This window comes from Nanorana parkeri, unplaced genomic scaffold, assembly GCF_000935625.1.
Source record: "Nanorana parkeri isolate BGI_ZX_2015 unplaced genomic scaffold, ASM93562v1 scaffold230, whole genome shotgun sequence".
In the NCBI taxonomy this organism is placed as follows: domain Eukaryota; kingdom Metazoa; phylum Chordata; class Amphibia; order Anura; family Dicroglossidae; genus Nanorana; species Nanorana parkeri.
The window spans coordinates 1521460-1540810 of NW_017306498.1; the positions used below are offsets into that span (position 1 = coordinate 1521460).

The 19351-nt window shown below is 40.2% G+C and overlaps 1 protein-coding gene across 3 annotated transcripts in view; it reads right to left on the bottom strand.

Moving 5' to 3' along the window:
- Window positions 1-378: 378 nt before the first annotated feature.
- BCL11B (B-cell CLL/lymphoma 11B) overlaps window positions 379-19351 on the bottom strand; it is a 108429-nt gene continuing 89456 nt past the window's right edge. The window contains exons 3-4 of one of the 3 annotated variants that reach the window (XM_018556264.1): window positions 2946-4793; window positions 379-903 (exon numbers count right to left, since the gene is read on the bottom strand). In XM_018556264.1, the coding sequence (XP_018411766.1) occupies window positions 860-903; window positions 2946-4793 (1892 nt within the window). In that variant the 3' untranslated portion in view covers window positions 379-859. Of the gene's footprint in view, window positions 904-1111; window positions 1478-2742; window positions 4794-19351 lie in introns of those variants that run through there. The other 2 variants (XM_018556263.1, XM_018556262.1) reach the window with 2 other exon arrangements.

Consider the following 19351-nt stretch of genomic DNA (forward strand, 5'->3'; position numbering starts at 1 on the left):
CCAATCATGAAAAGAATGCACAACTAATATTTCTGGTGAACAAAATATTTAAGACTTTTTTGTTTTATTTGTTTCAATTACCCAGAAGCTGTTATACAACTTCATTGGGTTTTATTTCTTTTCTGTACATTAGGACTTAAATTACAAATGTTTATTCATTTTCTTTTTTTTTTTTTCTTTTTTTCTATTTTATCCTGCCAAATTAAAAAAATATATTATGTCAGCATGTGTTTTTTTTTTTTTTTTTCAAATCCACTAACAAAAAAAACATGTGAACCAATCAATATCAATATCCATTCCAGAAGGGGGCGAGGGGTGGGAGAGGAACAAAAAAAAAAGGAAATTAAGCACACTTCAGAAACGTGATTTTTTTTTTTCTGCAAAGCAATAACAATATTAAGCACTTTTTTTTTCTACTTACTTTTTCTACATGGTGTAGCAATCACCTTTTATTCCCCAAATACAAGTTTCTATACAGTTTGAAATAAAAAATAACACCCAGGCAGGAAAATAAGTACTAAAACTCAGACTTTACAATTACAGTGACAAGAACAATGTAATAAACCATAAACAATATACACATGGCCATTATGGCGTTTTTATAACCTATTAAGCAACTTTGAAAAGAAATGATCGTCCAAACACACATACACACAATTATTTCTTATTTTTTTCATTTTTTTTTTAACCCTTGTACGTATTGAATACTGTAAACGTATTTTAAGACAGAGTGCACTAAATTTACCGTTAGAAAAAAAAAAGAAAAACAAAAAAAAATAGCCGTTGTTCCTGAATAGTTTTTTTTTTTTTTTCCCCCATTCAACGATAACTGGTATGTTGTGTCATTTCATTTTTCAATTCAGCAGTAAATAATTTTCATTCCGTTTTCTAAGCAGCGTTGTCCTGAAAAGAAACAAAGCTGACAATAAATCAGCTTAAAAAGGTTCAAACTTGTGCTGAGTAAACATCTTCGTTAGATTGGGTCTTATGGCAATATTGTGTCCACTATGGTCAACCAGATTTGTTTTGTTTTTTTCTCTATACGTAAATGTGGCTTTTTTTTGTTTTTTGTTGTTTTTTTTTTTAAAGAAATGTAAATTTCTTGTATTACTATTTTTAAAAGTTCTTTTTTTCTTTCACAAAAATGTTTTGCATTTTGTCTCAAGAGACTCACATAGGAAGATCAGTTTTCAAGGCACTCACAAAAAAAAAAATCGAATGGCAGTAGACAAACCGTCCAATAAATTATATATATATAATCTTTTTTTTTATAGTGCCAGCATTGTGAATGCCATGCTTAGCAACGCTGGCACTTAATCTCAGGTGTTCCCTTTATTGAATCCAACCCGCCATTGGGTTGTGCAGGAGAATAGGCTGTAATTTCTTGTTCAGAAGCCATGGGAAAACATAGAAACTCAACTTTTAAAGTGCGGTCAACAAAATTTAAATGGGTAACCTTTCGTTCTCAGCTGTCCTCCTGATGCACGCAAAGACAAAAAAAGAAAACAAAAATGGAAAAACGATCTTAAAAGCAAATGGAACGTTCATTATTTTAAAATAAATAACATTCGATTATTCATAGTCCACATCAATTTGAAAATAAGCAACCAATTACAATGACATAACTCATGTACTGAACTGTGTCGATGACCCTTCAGCTTTTCAGCACTGAGTGAACTGTAGGTGGCTTTAGGTTTTAACAGTGCATCTTTAACCATTTGCTTGCCAAGTGGCCCGCACCACAGAAGCTCCCTTGAGTAGGGAACTGCAGGTACACTTCAGCAGCAAAAAAAATAAAAAAAAGGACATGTAGGAGACTGCATTCAATGCAGGATTTTTTTTTCTCAATGCTGTGCCTCTCAAAATATTTTCAAATGTATAGACAACAGAATAAAAAAAATGCATAAAAAAAATGAAATTTAAAAAAAAATGCAATGGTGCAGACAATGTATTGTGATTTGCACACTTATTATTATCAAGTATAAGGTTCCTCAAAAAAATTCAGGTTGCATTTTAACTGTTGCATATGAGATCCTATCATGCAATATAAGTGCTAAGATTTTTATAGATTGTAATCCGCTGCGTAAATATTCTATCTGACCCCCATTTTAGTAATGGCAAGTTAAATAAAAAATTGAAAATATATAAAAAAAAATAAAAAAAAAATATAAAAAATAACAGAAATAAGCTGATGGCTTCTTTTCAAGAAATTACAAAGGTTTTTTTTTTTTTAGCTTAAATTGCACAAATGTAGCAGCCCAAAAATGATAATTTAAGATACAATTCTCCACTACTAGGACAGACAGGCTACTACTCTGATAAGTAGGGTAAAGGGTTTGGGGAATAAGTGGGGATTAACCCTCTTTGTCCTGCAGGGGGGGCTGAAATTTATTGTTACATAGATAATTTGCTGGTCCCTGCAACACAAGAGAGGTTTCGAGGATTTTTTTTTTTAACAAGGATGCACAACAACAAAAACAATCTTAAAAAAAAAAAATATAGTAAAAAAAAATCAAACAGCAAAAAAAGTACCTGCACATGCCAAAAATGACAAATAAAACCCAAATAAATACAGAAATTATTGCACAGTTAAAAGGCTCCAAAAGTTTGACTGCCTTATTCAACCCTCAGGTTTAAAAAAAAAAAGAGAGACTGCAGACACAGGTTGTATTTTTAGTGCCACTTTGCGACACCTAACATGTTTACGCTAAGTTATGTTTTTAAGGAGGCAAGTTAATTCAGCTTTTTCTCAGTTGGCAATAGTTAAATCTGTACAAATTTAAAACTGATTAAACCCATCTAGGGGCCTTAGCTTCTTTCTGCCTGCTCAATTTTCACGTCATTTGTCAGCAAGTGTTCTCCGTGCCACTTTTTCATGTGTTTTTCCAGGGTGCTGTAAACACTGAAGGGCATCTGGCAAATGTCACAGCGGTACACCTCCTTACCTATCTGGCCATGTGTTTTCATGTGGCGCGTCAGCTTGCTGCTCTGTGCACATGCATAGTTGCAGAGCTCACATTTGTAAGGCCGTTCCCCCGTGTGGCTCCGGCGATGGACCGTGAGGTTGCTGCAGTTCTTAAATACTTTGCCGCAGAACTCACACGTGTCGCTCCTCCTCCCTTCTTTAGAACTGGGTCGACCGGGGCCTGGTCCACCGATATGAGGTGTACTGCCCCCGCTCGCCGTCCCACTCCGCCCTGAGAGACCCCCGTCCAGCATGTCACCTGGTGGAGTGGAGAAACGCAGGCTGCCATTTTCTGAAGAGTGTTCAGAAGAAGTTGCAAAAGGGGATTGTCGAGAGTCTGTGAATCCGAGAAATGGATCTTTCATGAAGTGCCGTGATGCTGCATAGCCAACCAGCCACTGCGAGTAAACGTTTTCGGAAGGGATTATTGTTGCTGGTGGTAAGTCTAAGTCTTTTTCAATTTTTATCCTTTTTGAGGAGTTATTGAGACCAGAGCCAGAGATGGGCATAGGTTTTCGAGGGAGCAGACCTGGGAAGGGTTCACCAAAGCTTCTGCCGTTGATGGCCCCTTCTTCGTTCCGGATAATCTCTCTTTCGTCGCCATCTTCTTCACCTGGAATTCTCCGGCATAAATCTCGCGGGTCAGAAGACCGTTTCATGAATTGGTTTCTCTTCTGTTTGTCATTGAGCATGTCACTATATTGCTGCATGCTTGCCAAGTTTACATTCTCCATCACTTTGCCGAGCACGAGGGACTTCTCGTCATGTAGAGCCTTGGCCCCGTTTTCCCGATTACGACTCATTTCCGAGTCCATACTAAAACTTGACTCTGGTCTACTTTCATTTTCTAGCTCCTCCTCCTCTTCTTCCTCCTCCTCTTCTTCTTCTTCATTTTCGTGGCCCAAAGATGGGTCACTCTCGTTCCTAAAATCGTTGGATTTCCCTTCTCCAGTTAAATCACTAGTACCTGGCTCTGGTGAGCTTGTGGCAGACAGTCCATCGTCAGACCTGCCAGTCATGGAACCGGATTTGTGCATATGCGTTTTCATGTGGCGTTTCAATTTGCTTGCCTGTGAACATGCGTGGTCACACAGCTGACATTTATAAGGTTTTTCCCCCGTGTGACTACGACGATGAACTATGAGATTGCTCTGGAACTTGAATGTCTTGCCGCAGAACTCACAGGACTTGCTCTTGGCCTGGGTTTGGGGTGGCGTTGTACTGCTTGGGGGCATGGGTGGCAATGGCGGGGTACTCATAAAAGGGGATTTAGGGCTTTGCTGGAAGGGATTTAGCAAGCGATGCATAGGATTGCCACGGTTTGGAGACACTGGAGGAGGAGTGGAGTTGTTCCCTGCCAGTTCTCGTAGCCTTCGGGAAAAATCCATTGCTGGAGATTCAATTGCCATTGGATTTAAACGCATAACTCTGTCAAAGGCACTGGGATGCTGGGCAACTAACCCCATTTCTTCAGCACTAAGGCGGTGTGGGTCCAGATGATGGCGAGGGGGTGGGCTGAAGAGTGGCGGCGTGTTTGGTAGCCGAGCCTCACCGAAGCCTGGATGATCACGTAGAATGGGCCCAGTCATTCGTAGAAGGTTGAAGGGGTTGTTGTCTCCAAGGAAGTTCATCAGGGGGGATGGTGCAACAGTCTCCGGTCCCAGAGGTGGGGGGATGGTAATTCGTGGAGTGAGGGAACTGCTAATTGGGCTGGTCTCCAGGTAGATGCGAAATCCATGTGTGTTTTGAGCATGTTGAAGCAGGAACCAGGCGCTATTGAAAGGCTGCTTACACGTTGTGCAAATATAGCTGGTAGGCTCATCTTTACCTGCAAGAAAACAGGAGATTATTAGTATAACTAGTTACCATCAAGGGGCGTTTTTCAGCACATCTATAGTGACTCTTATGTAATACATCTACCAATTCCCTTTACATATGAAAAAATCCAAAAAATCCCAGGGACCTTTTAGCCAATAAACTGAAAGAGTTATAGCTGGCACCTAACTTTTTGGAATCCAAAATGCCTAAACTTACGCTTTCATATGGAATCCTGGCGCATATATTTAGCTTTTTGTCGCTCCTCTACCACTCTGTTCAGCTGAATAGAGCAAAAGGAAAGTGCTATGTAAGCTTAGAGTAGAGAATTCTCCATTTGAGTGCCGACGGAACCCGCACTGTTACATGGAGGGAAGCACATGCTTTTCCATACCTGGAAGTACTAGGTATTACCTTTGGCTGAACGAAGCGGCAGGAGTTTGAAGGAAAGGTAAGTATATGCTGCCGGGCATGGTGGATATAAAGCAAACCTGCTGCTGTGCCCCAAATAAACAAAGCACGGGTTTGCTTTAAAAAACAGACAGGTTCACATGAACATTTAAAACACCACCGCTTTACTGTGAATTTTACCAAATTTTATAACAAATTATATAGTCTTGCGGCTTTATCATTTTTTGCTATAATCTTCAAATGCCATGACTCACTGCTAAGCGCAGAAGTAAATGTTTGCCAATAGACTCATATCACCCTCTTATCAGCGTGGTGCTGAGATGAATATGTGCAAAGAAAAAAACAATTCCTGATCAATATACTTCACCTAAACACATTTACATTGATTTTTTAATATACTGCAATTGCAAGGATGGAACAATGGGGCTCAGCTGAGCCCGACATTACAGCTTATCTGTTACTAAACGTCTATACTTGTCACTAGATTTATTTTAGATCATTCACAACGACAACGATTTGCTGTTCAGAAAGGATTATGGGATGCTTTCTGCTGTCAACGCAGAGTACAGCTTCGGAGGAACAACAAGACTATGAAAATGAGTATTGTAAAAGACGTAAATCAATTGTATCAAAGAGGTTCTCCAGGAAAGAGTTAAACTCTGCACGAAAAGGTGGCCGTGATTTAGGACATTTGTTGGCATCAATGGAAGAGAAAGGGCTGGGTGTAAGTATCTATGGCTTCACCTCCCGTTATGACCAGTCTCTCTTATTTTGGATGATTTCAGATATGGAGCCAGACCTCACACAGTCATGACTTCTCCTGTGATAGTTAATGTGCTGAGGGCTGTGAATCACTAAACTAATCCTGGGTAGGTAGAATGGGTCAGGGTGTTTGGTGTTAACCTTCTTCTCTTGGTGGGTCGTTCAGACCTTTGTATTAAAGTGCAATACTTTCACTATCCCAAGCTGCTGCAGTATTATCATCATCCATCCTGTTTCAGCTGTATCATGGTTCGTGCAGGGAGCTACATTACCACTTCAAACATGCAAACAAGTGTATAACAGGAGGGGGTAAAATCAGTTCATAATTGACCCAGAGTAGAGCTGGTTATTAAAATAAATGACTTAAACTCCCCTAATGATCAGTCTGTCTTCTATTGGCTGATTTCAGTTAAGGGCTCAGACTTCACACAATCTCAGCGCAAATCTTTTTTTGCCCATAGTTCTCCTCAAGATTACAGGAGGACATATACTGTGTCCTCCCATAACCCAAAACTCAGCTATACACTATAGTGAGCTAATGTCCGCTGTATGCTAAGAGGGCCACAGCCGGGACGGATCCCAATAATACCGTCGAGATTCACGCAGCAGGCTGATTGGCAGTTGGCTCTGCCTCTCTAGAGGCAGAACCAGCTATGCCCGCCCCCTCCCCGTCTGTCCCTCAAGTCAGTCCAGGAGACTGGCAGTCACCGCTCTCTGCAGGGAGAGGATCAGGAAGTGAGCGGATCGGCACACGACGGTTTTAACTATGAGGATGAGTGTAATTCACTCATCCCTTCGTTCTACTTTCACAGGCTAAGGACTGTGAATTACTGAACAGACTCTCAAATTATTGAACAGACTCTCAGTTCATTCATGTCCATAGTTAGGTGTGGGTTTCTTTGGCTGTATCTTTCCTAATGACCAGCCCATCTCCTCTTAGCTAATTGTCTGATAAGGGCTCAGTGTTCACGCAGCCCTAAGCTCTCCTGTAAAAGGTCATAAGAGCTGCACATGAGTAAATGGAGTAAATGGAAAGAGTGTACAATGCATGAAAGTTTAAATAAAACGTTCACTACTTCAAGCCTTTGGTATATGCCCTTTCCCACCTATCTGAGCTGTGCCGTGGCTTATGCAGAAAGCCAAATCAACACTTCAAACGTGCAAACAAAGCAAATAAGCGGTTGTTGCCCCACACAAGGGGTTAGGATGATCGGTTCATACATGACCCTTATTTTGTGTATGTGCACTTTGTCAGTTTTGATGGTCTGAGTCATATTTGACTCTGGAACATCAGGCATCTGAACCTGGCATTGTACAATATAATCCACAAAATGCATAAACCTGAAGCAACCAATCAACAAAATTATTTTACAGTTATAAACCCACCAAATATGTGGATGTGGCTTACTGCACACCCTAGCTGTCTGCACTGCTTCGTTACTTAAGCCAGAAAATTCACTAAACTGTCATTCTATAGAATAACATGACTTGGAAGGAGGTTAAAATACTTTGAAGGGGAGTTAAAGTCGGGAGTTTATAGCCCTCGGTTATATCCCGGCAGCATATCTTATAAAATGTCTTGAAGATGTGCTGTAATTAATCAGTATGATGTCACAGCTAACACAGTCTGCATTTATTCTCCCAAATATACCGTATGTTCAACGTTCAGCCCAGGAGCTGCAGGGACTTGTATAAACACGAAGGGTTCTATTCAGGTAAACCAGGATTACCGCGGCTATTTAATTCAACTGAACTGGTCGTTTTTAAAATGACAGGCCTGCTCACCATCACTTGCTGGGGCACGCTGACAAGAATTTGACCTTTCTTACCTGATGTCTACTGATCATATAACACAGGAGACACATGACTGTACTTTATATACGGGCTCTGAGAATGTGACAGCACATAGTTCATCTGATAGAGTCTTAAAGAGGAAAAAAAATAAAAATGGAACTTTAAAAACTATTCTGGAAGCATTGCAACTGTCAGGAAATTCCATCAGTTAACCAAAATCCGGGTTCTGTATAAATCACTAAAGCCAGATTTTATGAAACCCTTCCATGTGATTTTAATGGGAATTCAAACTGCTCTTATATGATTATTTGCTGAGAAACTTCCCTCTTTCTTTAACAAATATATCAAGAAGTCTGAAATGGGCAGAGCCAATAATATTCAGTCTGCATATTAAGATGACTTAAAGAGAGCCTTTCACAAGGTCGTTCATTTCAACAAAGATCTTCCCATAAGATCTCTCTTGTGTGGACATCTAAAAGCCCTGGGACTGTTGCTGAATGATGCTGTCTTAGATGTGATGTCAGCGGCTCTTGCACTCAAGTGACACGATACAGTATTCGCCTTTGCTCCTCCCCTGGCAGCTACCTAAAAGCTTATGTAGGGAGGGGAGAAGGAGCTAGTCCGGCACAGACAGTAGTTAAACACTCCCAAAAGAGGAGAGGGCTACAACAAGCAAGAAGGGAGGGGGCTGAGATGGAGAATCGAATCTTCCTGGAGTAGTCAAAATTTAAAAGCAAGTTTAATGGTACATTGCTAGTGAATACAAGGTATACTGCAAGTAAGAATTTAATTCTAGAATAGAGATTCTTCCACCCAAAGCATGGCCGGAGGACTATGAGTGAAGTGGCTGTGCAGCCCCCATTGGGACTAGTCTGAACGTTTAAGGGTTCAGTTGCCCAGGTTTTAAAAGAGGACACCTAGGCAGTCATTATCAGGGTTATTCACAAAAGGGTGAAGGGTTTGGAGAAGGCAGGAGAAGTGAACAATCTAGGTAAAAATAGCTGATATAAAAAAATTCTCCAATTCCGCTCACCTTCCAGTTCAGCTATGTTGTCCTAGATTGTTACCTTCTCCTGCCTTCTCCAAACTCTCCACCCTTTTGTGAACAACCCTGTATAAGTTTTCCCATATTTTTTTTCACTAGAGACAGTAGGAGTCGCATAAAAAACCGCCGCAAGATGGAACCATAAAAATGCCAGAAATTGTGTGTGTCGAAGGACGTCAAAGGCCAATTTCGAAGCTGTCTGAGACATTTTTATTAGTTTTTTTCTTAAACAGGAATAAGTATTTCCAAGTTCTAAAAAATTACAGGGATGGCAAGGGGTGTAAGACTGATTCAAGGCGTTATATCAAAACTTGATACAACTTGAGACAACTTGAGGAAACTTAAAATATAAGCTCTATCATTTTTTTACCCTATTTCATTAATTGTGCTATTTTATATTAATACTCTATATATTTTCAAACCTTTCATTTCCACTCCTTATTCTTGCCTTTGAGCAAAAACAAAGTAAACGACATTGGATATGGTCTGGGTTTTTTTTTCTTCTTCCTTTAAATTAAATCATGAGCTCGTAAAAACCCCACCCAAGTTGACGAAAACATGTAAATTCGGCCAAGATATAGGTTATGTCTGTGTCAAAAAAAGTTTGTGACTATGAAAAAAATGAGTTCCATGGTCAAACAAGCACGGCATGAGAAACGGAACCCAAATTCATCTTTAGATAAGACGTGCTTACAGTTAACGTATAAGTGAGCCATAGGATGCGCTAATGGTATTTCTGGTTTAATGCGCGTACCAACGAACAGCTATGAGAAACTGCGATTGAGCTTCAACGCAACTTTAAATTATAGAGTGTAACCTATTTTGAAGTTGTTTTAAATGGGCCTGTGGTTAACCCATAAGTTGATCATCTGCCACTGCCTGTTTTTCAAGTTTATTAAGAACTGTTGTGGTGAATGTGATAAACTTTTTTTTTTTTTTCCTCACATGGTCAACTGAAGACCATCAAACACCTGGCCAAGGTCCAAAAGGCTGGCCATCGTTTTGGTTACAAAAATGCCATTTAAACAGGTCCCATGGCCTAGGGAGGAAAAGGGAGAAGGATAAAAATGAATCCAATATGTTTCGAGTTTCTGGTGGATGTGGCAAAGAAGCAGAAGTGGGTCGTGGGATGTGTTGGAAGCTTACAAGGCAAACTGAGTCTATTATGGTTTGTGGTTCCTCTAATAGAAGCCTTAAGGATGAAGGAGGGAAAAAAATTCATCTGGTCCGAGTCTCTAAAATAATTATGAAAAAAAAAATGGGGAGGGGAACATGACAGCTGCACAGAGACTTAAAAACCACCCTGCGTTTGAAACAATGACTGTATAAGGCCAAGTAACTGTCCTCTCAACTGCCGAGCCTCTGTCACCATCCTGAATACTCATATCTGTACACAGGCCCTTTGTCTCTACTCTGAACACATGCACAACAGATCCACAGCCTTGATATGTACCATTGATGTCAACAGAGGACATCGTGTACAAGACGAGATGCTGCAGACCATTAAAAGACACAATTATATTTACAAGGTTGCCATGCTATGGCAAATATCAGTCCGACGATCCCTTTCTTTTGTGTATTTAAAACAACCTTGTGAGAAGAAAAAAGAAAACCGGGAGGAGGAATATATTACAAGTCAAAAGAGTCTTATTATGAAAAATTGGAGAAATTCTGAATTCTTTTGAAAAAAAAAAGCGAACTGATGTTCCGTTTTTAAAATTATAGATAAAGAAAAATACAGATGACGACATCTAATTAACCTACAAATATTATATATCTTATAGGTCTATATATTATATTATAATATATAGACCTAATCTACACATATATAAGAAACTAACAGTCAACTTAAAGAAGAATTCTCCTCTAACTAAGCGTGTGTATAGACAGGATAAGAGAGCCACAAGATAGAAGATAGAGAGAGACAGAGAGAGAGAGAGAGATATATACCCTGTTTCCCCGAAAATAAGACCTACCCTGAAATTAAGACCTAGTACTATTTTGGGGAATTGCTAAAATATAAGACCTACCCCAAAAATAAGACCTAGTATGCACTCACTACGACATGTCTGGACTCTGTCTGTATGGTGTTTGTAACTGCTTCATTCGAAATGTTGTTATCTCAGATACGCTATGTAAAACCAATAAAATGTTTTGAAATTGAAAAAGAATAAAGAAATGTATGTTTTTTTTATATAAATATATAAAAAATACAATATTTCTGATACAAATATTGAGACCCTTTTCATAGTGGGGTTGCGATGCAATAAACTCAATAAATAGTATACATTGTCAATTTTGTTTCAACTCTTCTACACAGTCTTTTTAGGTATCATTTCTATCCAATGAGAGTCATTTAGATTTTTCTCACTCTCAGAGCAGCGTGTTTTCCAAAGTTACAGATACTACAAAATGCCTACACAGGCACGGCTTACCGCAAGCCTGCAGTTCCCACTGGGCAACAAGCACGCTTTAAGCATTTCCCTTGGCCTCAAGGGATATTTCAAGAGTCTGCACAAGCACAAAACAGCAAGCAAGTGATGAACTGTTACAATGTTACAATTTTCATTTATTTAAAGTTGATTTCCTAGAGGAATTAGACAAACATTTATCTTTACTGCTGGCCAATGCTAATTTGAAATACTAATGGCAGGTTTTTTGGGGGGAATAATATTTTTAAGCACATAGGGGGGAATTTATCAAAACTGGAGCAAACAGAATCTGGAGCAGTTGCCCATGGCAACCAATTAGCATCCTTCTTGTTTGCTCAGGCAAGATTTGAAAATGAGACAGAGAAGCTGATTGGCTGCAGTGCAAATCTACTGCAGATTTAGTTTTGATAAATTCCCCCCATATTGTTTGCCTTATTTTCCTTGCACATGATTGGGTATTGTTTGCAATGTGAAAGTTCACAAAGGTAAGGGAAACTTTCCCTGCAAAGTGCAAATTCTCTTGCCTATTTGCCTTATGTAAATCAACCCCTATGGGTCATGAACCCACAACAAGTAAGCGGATGCTTCCTCTGCAAAAGTTAGGAGCTGGCCTGGCTCAACACAACATCCTATTGGTTATTCAGAGCCCATTCACACCAGGGTGGTTGCGGATTAGCACGATTATTGTGCGGTCGCATGAACAGTCCCCATAGCAATGTATGGGATCGTTCATGTCAGCGGACCCATGTAGCCAAACCGCCCCGGTGTGAACGGGGTCTTAATTTGATGGACAGCATCAGTGTCCAATAATAAGCAATGCATCCTTTAGCTCACCAGTGTTAAATTCTCCTGGTCGTCATGCGCAATCAATTCATATAAGAGACATGATATTTAGGGATTCTTACTGGTAGAGCCACTTATGCAATGTGCAGTTGTCATGGGTCATAGAAGACTATTATTTTCCAAATAAGGTCCCACCCCCATTACTATGAATCCTAAAAGTACAGTAAATGTATTAGCATGTACGGTATTTAACTTATAAAGTCCTGAGGTCATTGTAAAATATGGCGTGTGTACAAATAAATTACAAGAATGGCGTGATGAAAACCCTGGGTCCCCTTTAAGGATGTGTACTCGGAAGGCTTGTACATCTTGTTTAAAGGCAGCATACATTTAGCTGTGTGGGTATAATTGACAGGAAGCTGCCTTATATAGGTTATCTAATACAAAAGAGACTCATTAGCAGCTCAGTACAAACAAGAAAGCAATATACATAAGTTGTTCGGAGTGGCATTGTAGAACAGTGATGGGGTCTGCGGGGATTTATGCAACACCAAAAAAAAAGCCGATGCACACTTTTAAATCTGCCTCACTTGTCTGGTAAGTTAAAGGTTATTCCCTTGATCGGAATCCATAAAAAAACATAATAGGGTGTAGGGCCATTTGAATATTTAAATTGTGCACAGAGATGGGAAATTGCAGGGTTAAAACCCAACTTTCCGAGGGAGGGGTTCCCATTCGTCACCGAATATATGGCTTCAGATTCAGTCAAAACTGCCTTCTATTTATTTTACTGGCACACTTGTGCAGCAAAACAGTCATATTCTGTATGGCCATAGTCAAACTACAAGCTCCAGCAGTCCCAACCACCATTTAGCTTAGGAACACCAAATGTGGAGTTTAACCTATCTATGACCATAGGCCACTGAAGCATAGGTGCCCATATCAAATATAGCCTGCTGGCCTCAGCCCTCACTGTGTCCTTCTCTCTGTGCCTTGCTAGAGAGAAGCACAGTGACCACCAGCAGATTTGTTTATAAACAAACCTCACATGATCGCCATGATTGACTGTGAAGGTGTTTTGGTATTACGCTGATTGGTTCCTTTACCCCAGGCACATCTAAAATAAAAGCATTTAATCCAGCTATTTATTGATTAAAAAAATATACACATAGAACCAGCATAAGTATCTGATCGTAGCTTTCTGTAATACCCTTTAAAGCAGCCTACACCTGAGCCTATCAGGGCCCTGTTGCTCTGCATAGTACTGTTAGCTACAGTATGAACATGCTTATGGAGAAGGGTAGAACAAATGGGCAACCTCACTGGTGTACCGTTGCTCCAATCACAGGCTGGGAAAGGTCCTAGACAGGGCCGCTCTACTTACCTACAGTGTGAGGGCCAGGGTGTGCAGTGTGGTAGGTGTGCCTGGATTACAAGATTGGCTAAATAGAACATTGGCTTAATATTGGCTTGAAGTGGCATTAAAGGATAAGAAATGTTTCCCTCCCCCAATGTTCAGGTCAGCACTTACCTTAAATTATGTCTCTTAATCCGATCTTCTTTCCTGTCGTTTTCAGCCTTCTCTCCAGCGCTGGTGCGGGTCTCCGATCCAGCGCTCACTCCTCTGTGCTTGCTGGCACTTTCTGTCCCACTCTGTCTGCATGCGGGTGCACGCTGTCCATAGACTTACCTTGTGTCTCTCCTCATCTCCCGGCCGAAAATCTGAACTGCGCATGCGCCCGTCCCAAGATGCTTTGCGGCCGCCCAAAATTTTTCAGAGTTTCGGACGGGAGCGCGTGGCGAAAACACAGGTAAGTTTAAACCCTTTTTAAAGCATTTTTTTTTTTTTTTTTTACGTTTTTGCATATATCTACTGCTTGCTAGTAGTAGATATATGCAAATAAAATGGAGGGTTTAATAGCCCATTAATAGCTAAAATAATTTACATACATGCATTTCTGCTGTGCTTTTGATTGTTTTCCCTAAATTCATGAAAGTATAGAAATACCCGGGGAGCCAAGCTATCACTTTTATAAATCAGAGATGCAAACTACGTTGCCTACAAGAGATCCAAGATTACAAGTTATGAAACCCGCCAGTGCCTAACCAACGAAGAAGTATCAATTTTGAGTGGAGATGCTTTTAAACCTCTGTGCAATGAAAATAAAGTATAACAAAGAAATAATCGCAGTTGGTAGCCCAGCATGCTAATCTCCAGAGCGCAGGTTCACAGAGGTAAGATTTTCACCTCGCCTGAATTCTGCAGTCGGCTCAGGTTAACCAACTCCTGCGTAAGAATAACTCCTGCAGACTTGTCACCGAGCACAAAAGTCATCAGTGGCTGAATGTTCTCTCCTGCACCGCAATTAAGACGAATCAATACGACGTGCCACAAATGGTATTTTATTCTCAATAAGAACTCGGTCTGAGTTTATTCAGAATATTTCAGAGCTTCCCTGGGGGATTTCGGTCCAACGCAGATGGCAAATAAAGTACTCTGCCTAGGGCTAGAGCACATTATGCTAATTCTAATGTCAGATGTACTTTAATATACAGCTCTATTTAATCACCCCATTATTTCACATTTCCATATGAAAAACCTGCGGCACTTCTACAGAGCTTTCAGCCGCTGACAATGCCAACTCCCCTCGCCTGACTGACGGAGGAACAGAAAAAGGAAGCTGGTCAATCTCGCCGGGGCTGACTGCTATTTGCCGTTCTCGCCTCCGTCTCGATTTTTAAAGCTTGCCTGATGGAATGAAGTGAAAGGGGGGTCTTACAGGAATGTCGGCGCGCACTGCCGCCAAAGGTACCCGTGTGGCGAGGCGTTTCAGAAGCGCTGAAGTGGCTCCGGAAGGGGGCCTGCATGGAGTAATCTCGTGACATGCTCCAGGGGTTGCGGTGAAACAATCTATCAACTGTAGGGCAATGCTACCAAGCTAGACGCCAGGACAAATACCAAGAGCCAAGCCAAAGCTTTTTGTTCTATTGTATGTAGAAGTCAAGAACAACATTTTATGCACATGTACAAGTGAACTATTATGTACATATTATGTACATGTTCAGGAGATGTGCAGGTGAACAATTACAATCCTAAGTATAACATGCATGTGATTCATGAGATTCATGTGTCCATACAACATCACAAATATCTTCCAATTATTAACATTGAGCATATCCTATTAAAATATAGTAGTTCGTTCCAAGGTTCAGGGTCTTCTGGCTTCAAGACAACTGATGACTAGCTTCTTCCACGCCATCATGAAAGCCTGGAGGTGACAGAGGGGTGTCAGAAATAGCCATGTGACATAACCCAAAAGGAAACCCGTCATTTCCCTTTCTTACTAGCCTCTGCCAAAGCTTTTAAAATAAATATGAGGCTGCGTCCATCCAGTTCTAGTTGAGCGCTCAGGAATGCGTCTGCCTCGGAATTAGTACTTTTTGTAACATTAGTGCAAGCGATAGTCTTAATTATTGTTTCAATATATTTTTATCATTTACATTTTGCAACACAGAGGAAGGGGGTTCGTTCTTGCCCCCAAAATGTGTTGTCTCTTTGCGCTAAATAATGGATAAAAAAATAGGTCAGATTCCATGAATCTGAATGCTATTCTTTTGGCGCTCCAACATTTGGGCTGACCAAAACTAGTACAACCTCCAAGGAACAAATTACGACTCGTTTACAATCCTACTTTATAGCAAAAATTAAATGCAAAATATGTTTTTTAAACATCGCCAATGGGGGAGGCACATAGGATAAGCTGTGCTTCCTTCCTATTGCAGGAGTGACTAAACCTTACTACTTTCCTTATCTTGAGCTTATACTAAGCTGTCTGGCCAAGGCATTCCCCAAGCAACACTACTGAGGCATGTCATCAGGCAATTCAGTCTTATTATTATACCAGCCATTCAGCAGAGATGTTGACTGCACTACCTGCAATACAAACAGCCACTAGACTGCAAACTTCACAGGCATGTAAAATATGAAAGCATCACCTTATATTGCTCTAATTTACAATAGATATGGGTTACAAAAACAATAGTTTGCCACATAACGTGTGTGGTCTAAATATATCTATGTAACCTTGTTGCCTAAAACATTTGTTTTAAGGATAGAATGCATTTTCCGAGCACCAAGTAGCATAAGAAAACATAATATTGCGTAAGAGTCCATTAAAACACTTCAATTTAATAAAAATTCTAAAATAAAAATGGTGAATAATGATTACAAAATTGTGTGTTGCAAAGCCAATTCACCGTATATGTCCTTTCATTAAAAACAAAATGGTTCAGTCCCTGGCTGCAGACATGTGACCGATGCTGCCCAAACTACGCAAAGCGAAAAGTTTTATATCCTTTTCTTTTTCCTTGGCTCAGAAAAAGCTGCGGAAAGCAGTCCAGGCAAAACAGAATACAGCTTTCCTTCTTTGGATCCGAATTCATTACATAAGAGACAGAATAAAGGAATGCAAAGAATCCGCGCTCCTAGGAGAGCCCGCTGCCTAAAAGCTATTTTTAAAACAATCAGTGCAGCAATAGAAACACTGGAAAGAGAGTCAATTTTTCCTCTATTTGCAGAAGTGCGCCGGTTTTCACTGGAAAGCCGCCTGTGTTTTGTTTGGCTCTCGTTCATACACTGCCTTGGCAGGCGCTCCTTGGATAACACACGGTGAATATCTCCCTTGCAATACAGTAGCACTCTCATTTCAATGGTCCCAGCCACGCGTTCTTTAATAACACAGCAAGGCGCGGCAAAATCCTCCCGACTGCAGCTCGCTGGAGAATAGCGGAATCTCAATTCTTTGTAAGAAAAAAAAATGGTTTTATCTGAAATAACAAGTTTAGGAAGTTGAGCTGCCTCAATGCAATATGGTCATACCTCCCAACGTTCTGAGATGACACCTTTTAGCACAGGACATACCCTTCCACACTCCCATTTAGACCAACCATTAAATATTCAGAAAATGACTGGTTGAACCCACAAATTCTTAATACCGGTTTTCGAAACAACCAATGCAATGATTTAGAGGTTGGATAAAGATTTTAGTGTATTATAACACTTTTAGATATTACCTTTTTTTTTTTTATAGCAGTCCACACATTAGACCCTCAAGAGGGACAAAAGAGGAGGAAAGAGGGACAGAGGGATTTGGGTCTAAAGAAACAACGGTCCCTCCAAATAAGGGGCAGTTGTAGGCTGTGGTTATGATCCTCAGAAAGGCCTAAAAAATCGGGCCAAGAGGAAAGTATGATCTAAAGCTACTGTACTTCCCTAGTGTGATGCTTTCTTAATCAACTCTTAATCCACTGCCGCCCTCCACCCCCACCACCCCATTACATTAGAGTGCATGGAAGCCCCATCTACTAAGAATGGTGCTATGCTTTACAACAGGCCAAATGTTTGCGATCATTTTGAGCACCACTGGCTAAAATTGTACTATCCTGAGAGGTGGTGCTTATCACTTGTGAGTGCCAAAATAGATATGGTAACCTAACCGTCCACAGTTAGAAAAACTCAAACTCTAAACAAAACCAACTTCATTCAATCCTATGGTGATAGGGTAGATATTTACAGCTATGGTTTTGGACACACCGGTTGAAAGAAACCCTAACAAACTTTAGGGCCTTTAGAAGTGAATTGAACCTGTTTCCTGCATCATCTTGTGTTGTGGAAACAAACAAGCCTTGGTACCCATCTTTATTCTGATCACGAAGCCACTACCCCCTATGAGTATTCATGTTTAAAGCTAACCTGCTAGAAAATGGTTAGTAAACCTTCAGCAAAGGCACCTATATATTTCACAGTTTAAAAAAATAATACATAAAGTCATATGATCATGGAGGCTAGCTGCTCATTTTGTTTACCCCAGCTTGAGTTCCCCTTTAAGAGCCATATGATAAAATAGAATAGAAAACATATATGTGTGGGCAGCACAGTGACTTACCAGTTAGTAGTTCTGTCCTTGGTCTCTGGTTAAAATCTTCATCAGGACACAATCTGCATGGAGTTTTCTGCTTGGGTTTCCTCCTACACTCAAAAGACTTGCTAGTAGGTTAATTGGCTGTTATCTAAACCTGTCCTAGTATATGTGAGATAGGGGCCCTAGATTGAAAGCTTTTCTGAGGGCAGGGACTGATGTGAATGCGCAGTATGTAGCACCCTGTGTAATTTGCCAGCAGTATATAAGTACCTGTAATAATATACTTCTACTATTAAAACAAATTTGCAGCGATGGGAACGCAAGCACTATTGCGATGTACAGCGAGGAGAGTTTCTATGTCTTCCTTATTTGCACTGTAGTCCCTTTAAAACACTTGGAATATAGATGCTCATTGTTCTACAGCTCAAGCAGCAAAAAAAAAAAACCCTCAGATTTAATGAAATTGTTTTTCTTGCCAAAGCATTTGTGTCTTTTTTTTCCCTTTATCTGCTGGGGTTTTCCGTGAAACGCCACAGTTATGAAGCAAATTGTGTGCCTTCTGGCCAAAACATAAAATATTCTGACAATCCTGTGAATCTTTGGCGTTCGTCGGTTCGCAAGATCACAGCTGCTGGTGCTCACAATCTGGGCCATACAATATTCATTCGGATTTATCTCCGAGATAGGCGATGCCCCTAAAACTGCCCGTTTCAGAATCTTACTCTCGCCAGGTTTTAATAGTAGGAACAGAAGAAAATAAAATAAATCAACACGTCGAGCCTTTATAATGATTTGTTACAATGTAACAGCGGCGATGGAATGCTAAGCAATCAGTAGAGGTAGGTAGACATCCCGGAACACTCTTATATCATAGAATTCCATAATTACACAATAATTCCAACACATTTGCAATATGAGTTTTCTACGTTGTTATGGCTAACTCCATCCTACAGTCAAAACATTGGTTCCTATGAGTTAATCCAGTGTGGCAACTTACAGGTCGCCAAAGACAGCCTACATAATCCTCTCAGTACAGGTTTCCTTTACTATATTTAAATACTATAGTAGTATTGTTATCATCATCTTCTCCATGAGGTGTCAAAGCCCTGTAGACAATATGGTCATGGTGAGTATCCTTGGTGAATAGGTTAAAAAAAACAGGGTCTCTAAAGTGTACCTAATTTTCAGATACAATTAACTCCCAGTCATCCGGCACCTACCGATCCCCATGGGTCCCTGATAACTGACCTTGACCATATTGTCTACAGTGCTTTGACCCCTCATGGAGAAGATGATGACAAAAACACTACTTTATTGTACTTTATTAACTGTAGTTTCTGGTTTCTTGAGAGTTAATAGTGACTCTCAACCATCCCTCCCCCGCGCAGCATTTGATATTATATATATAGAGATATATAAGTAT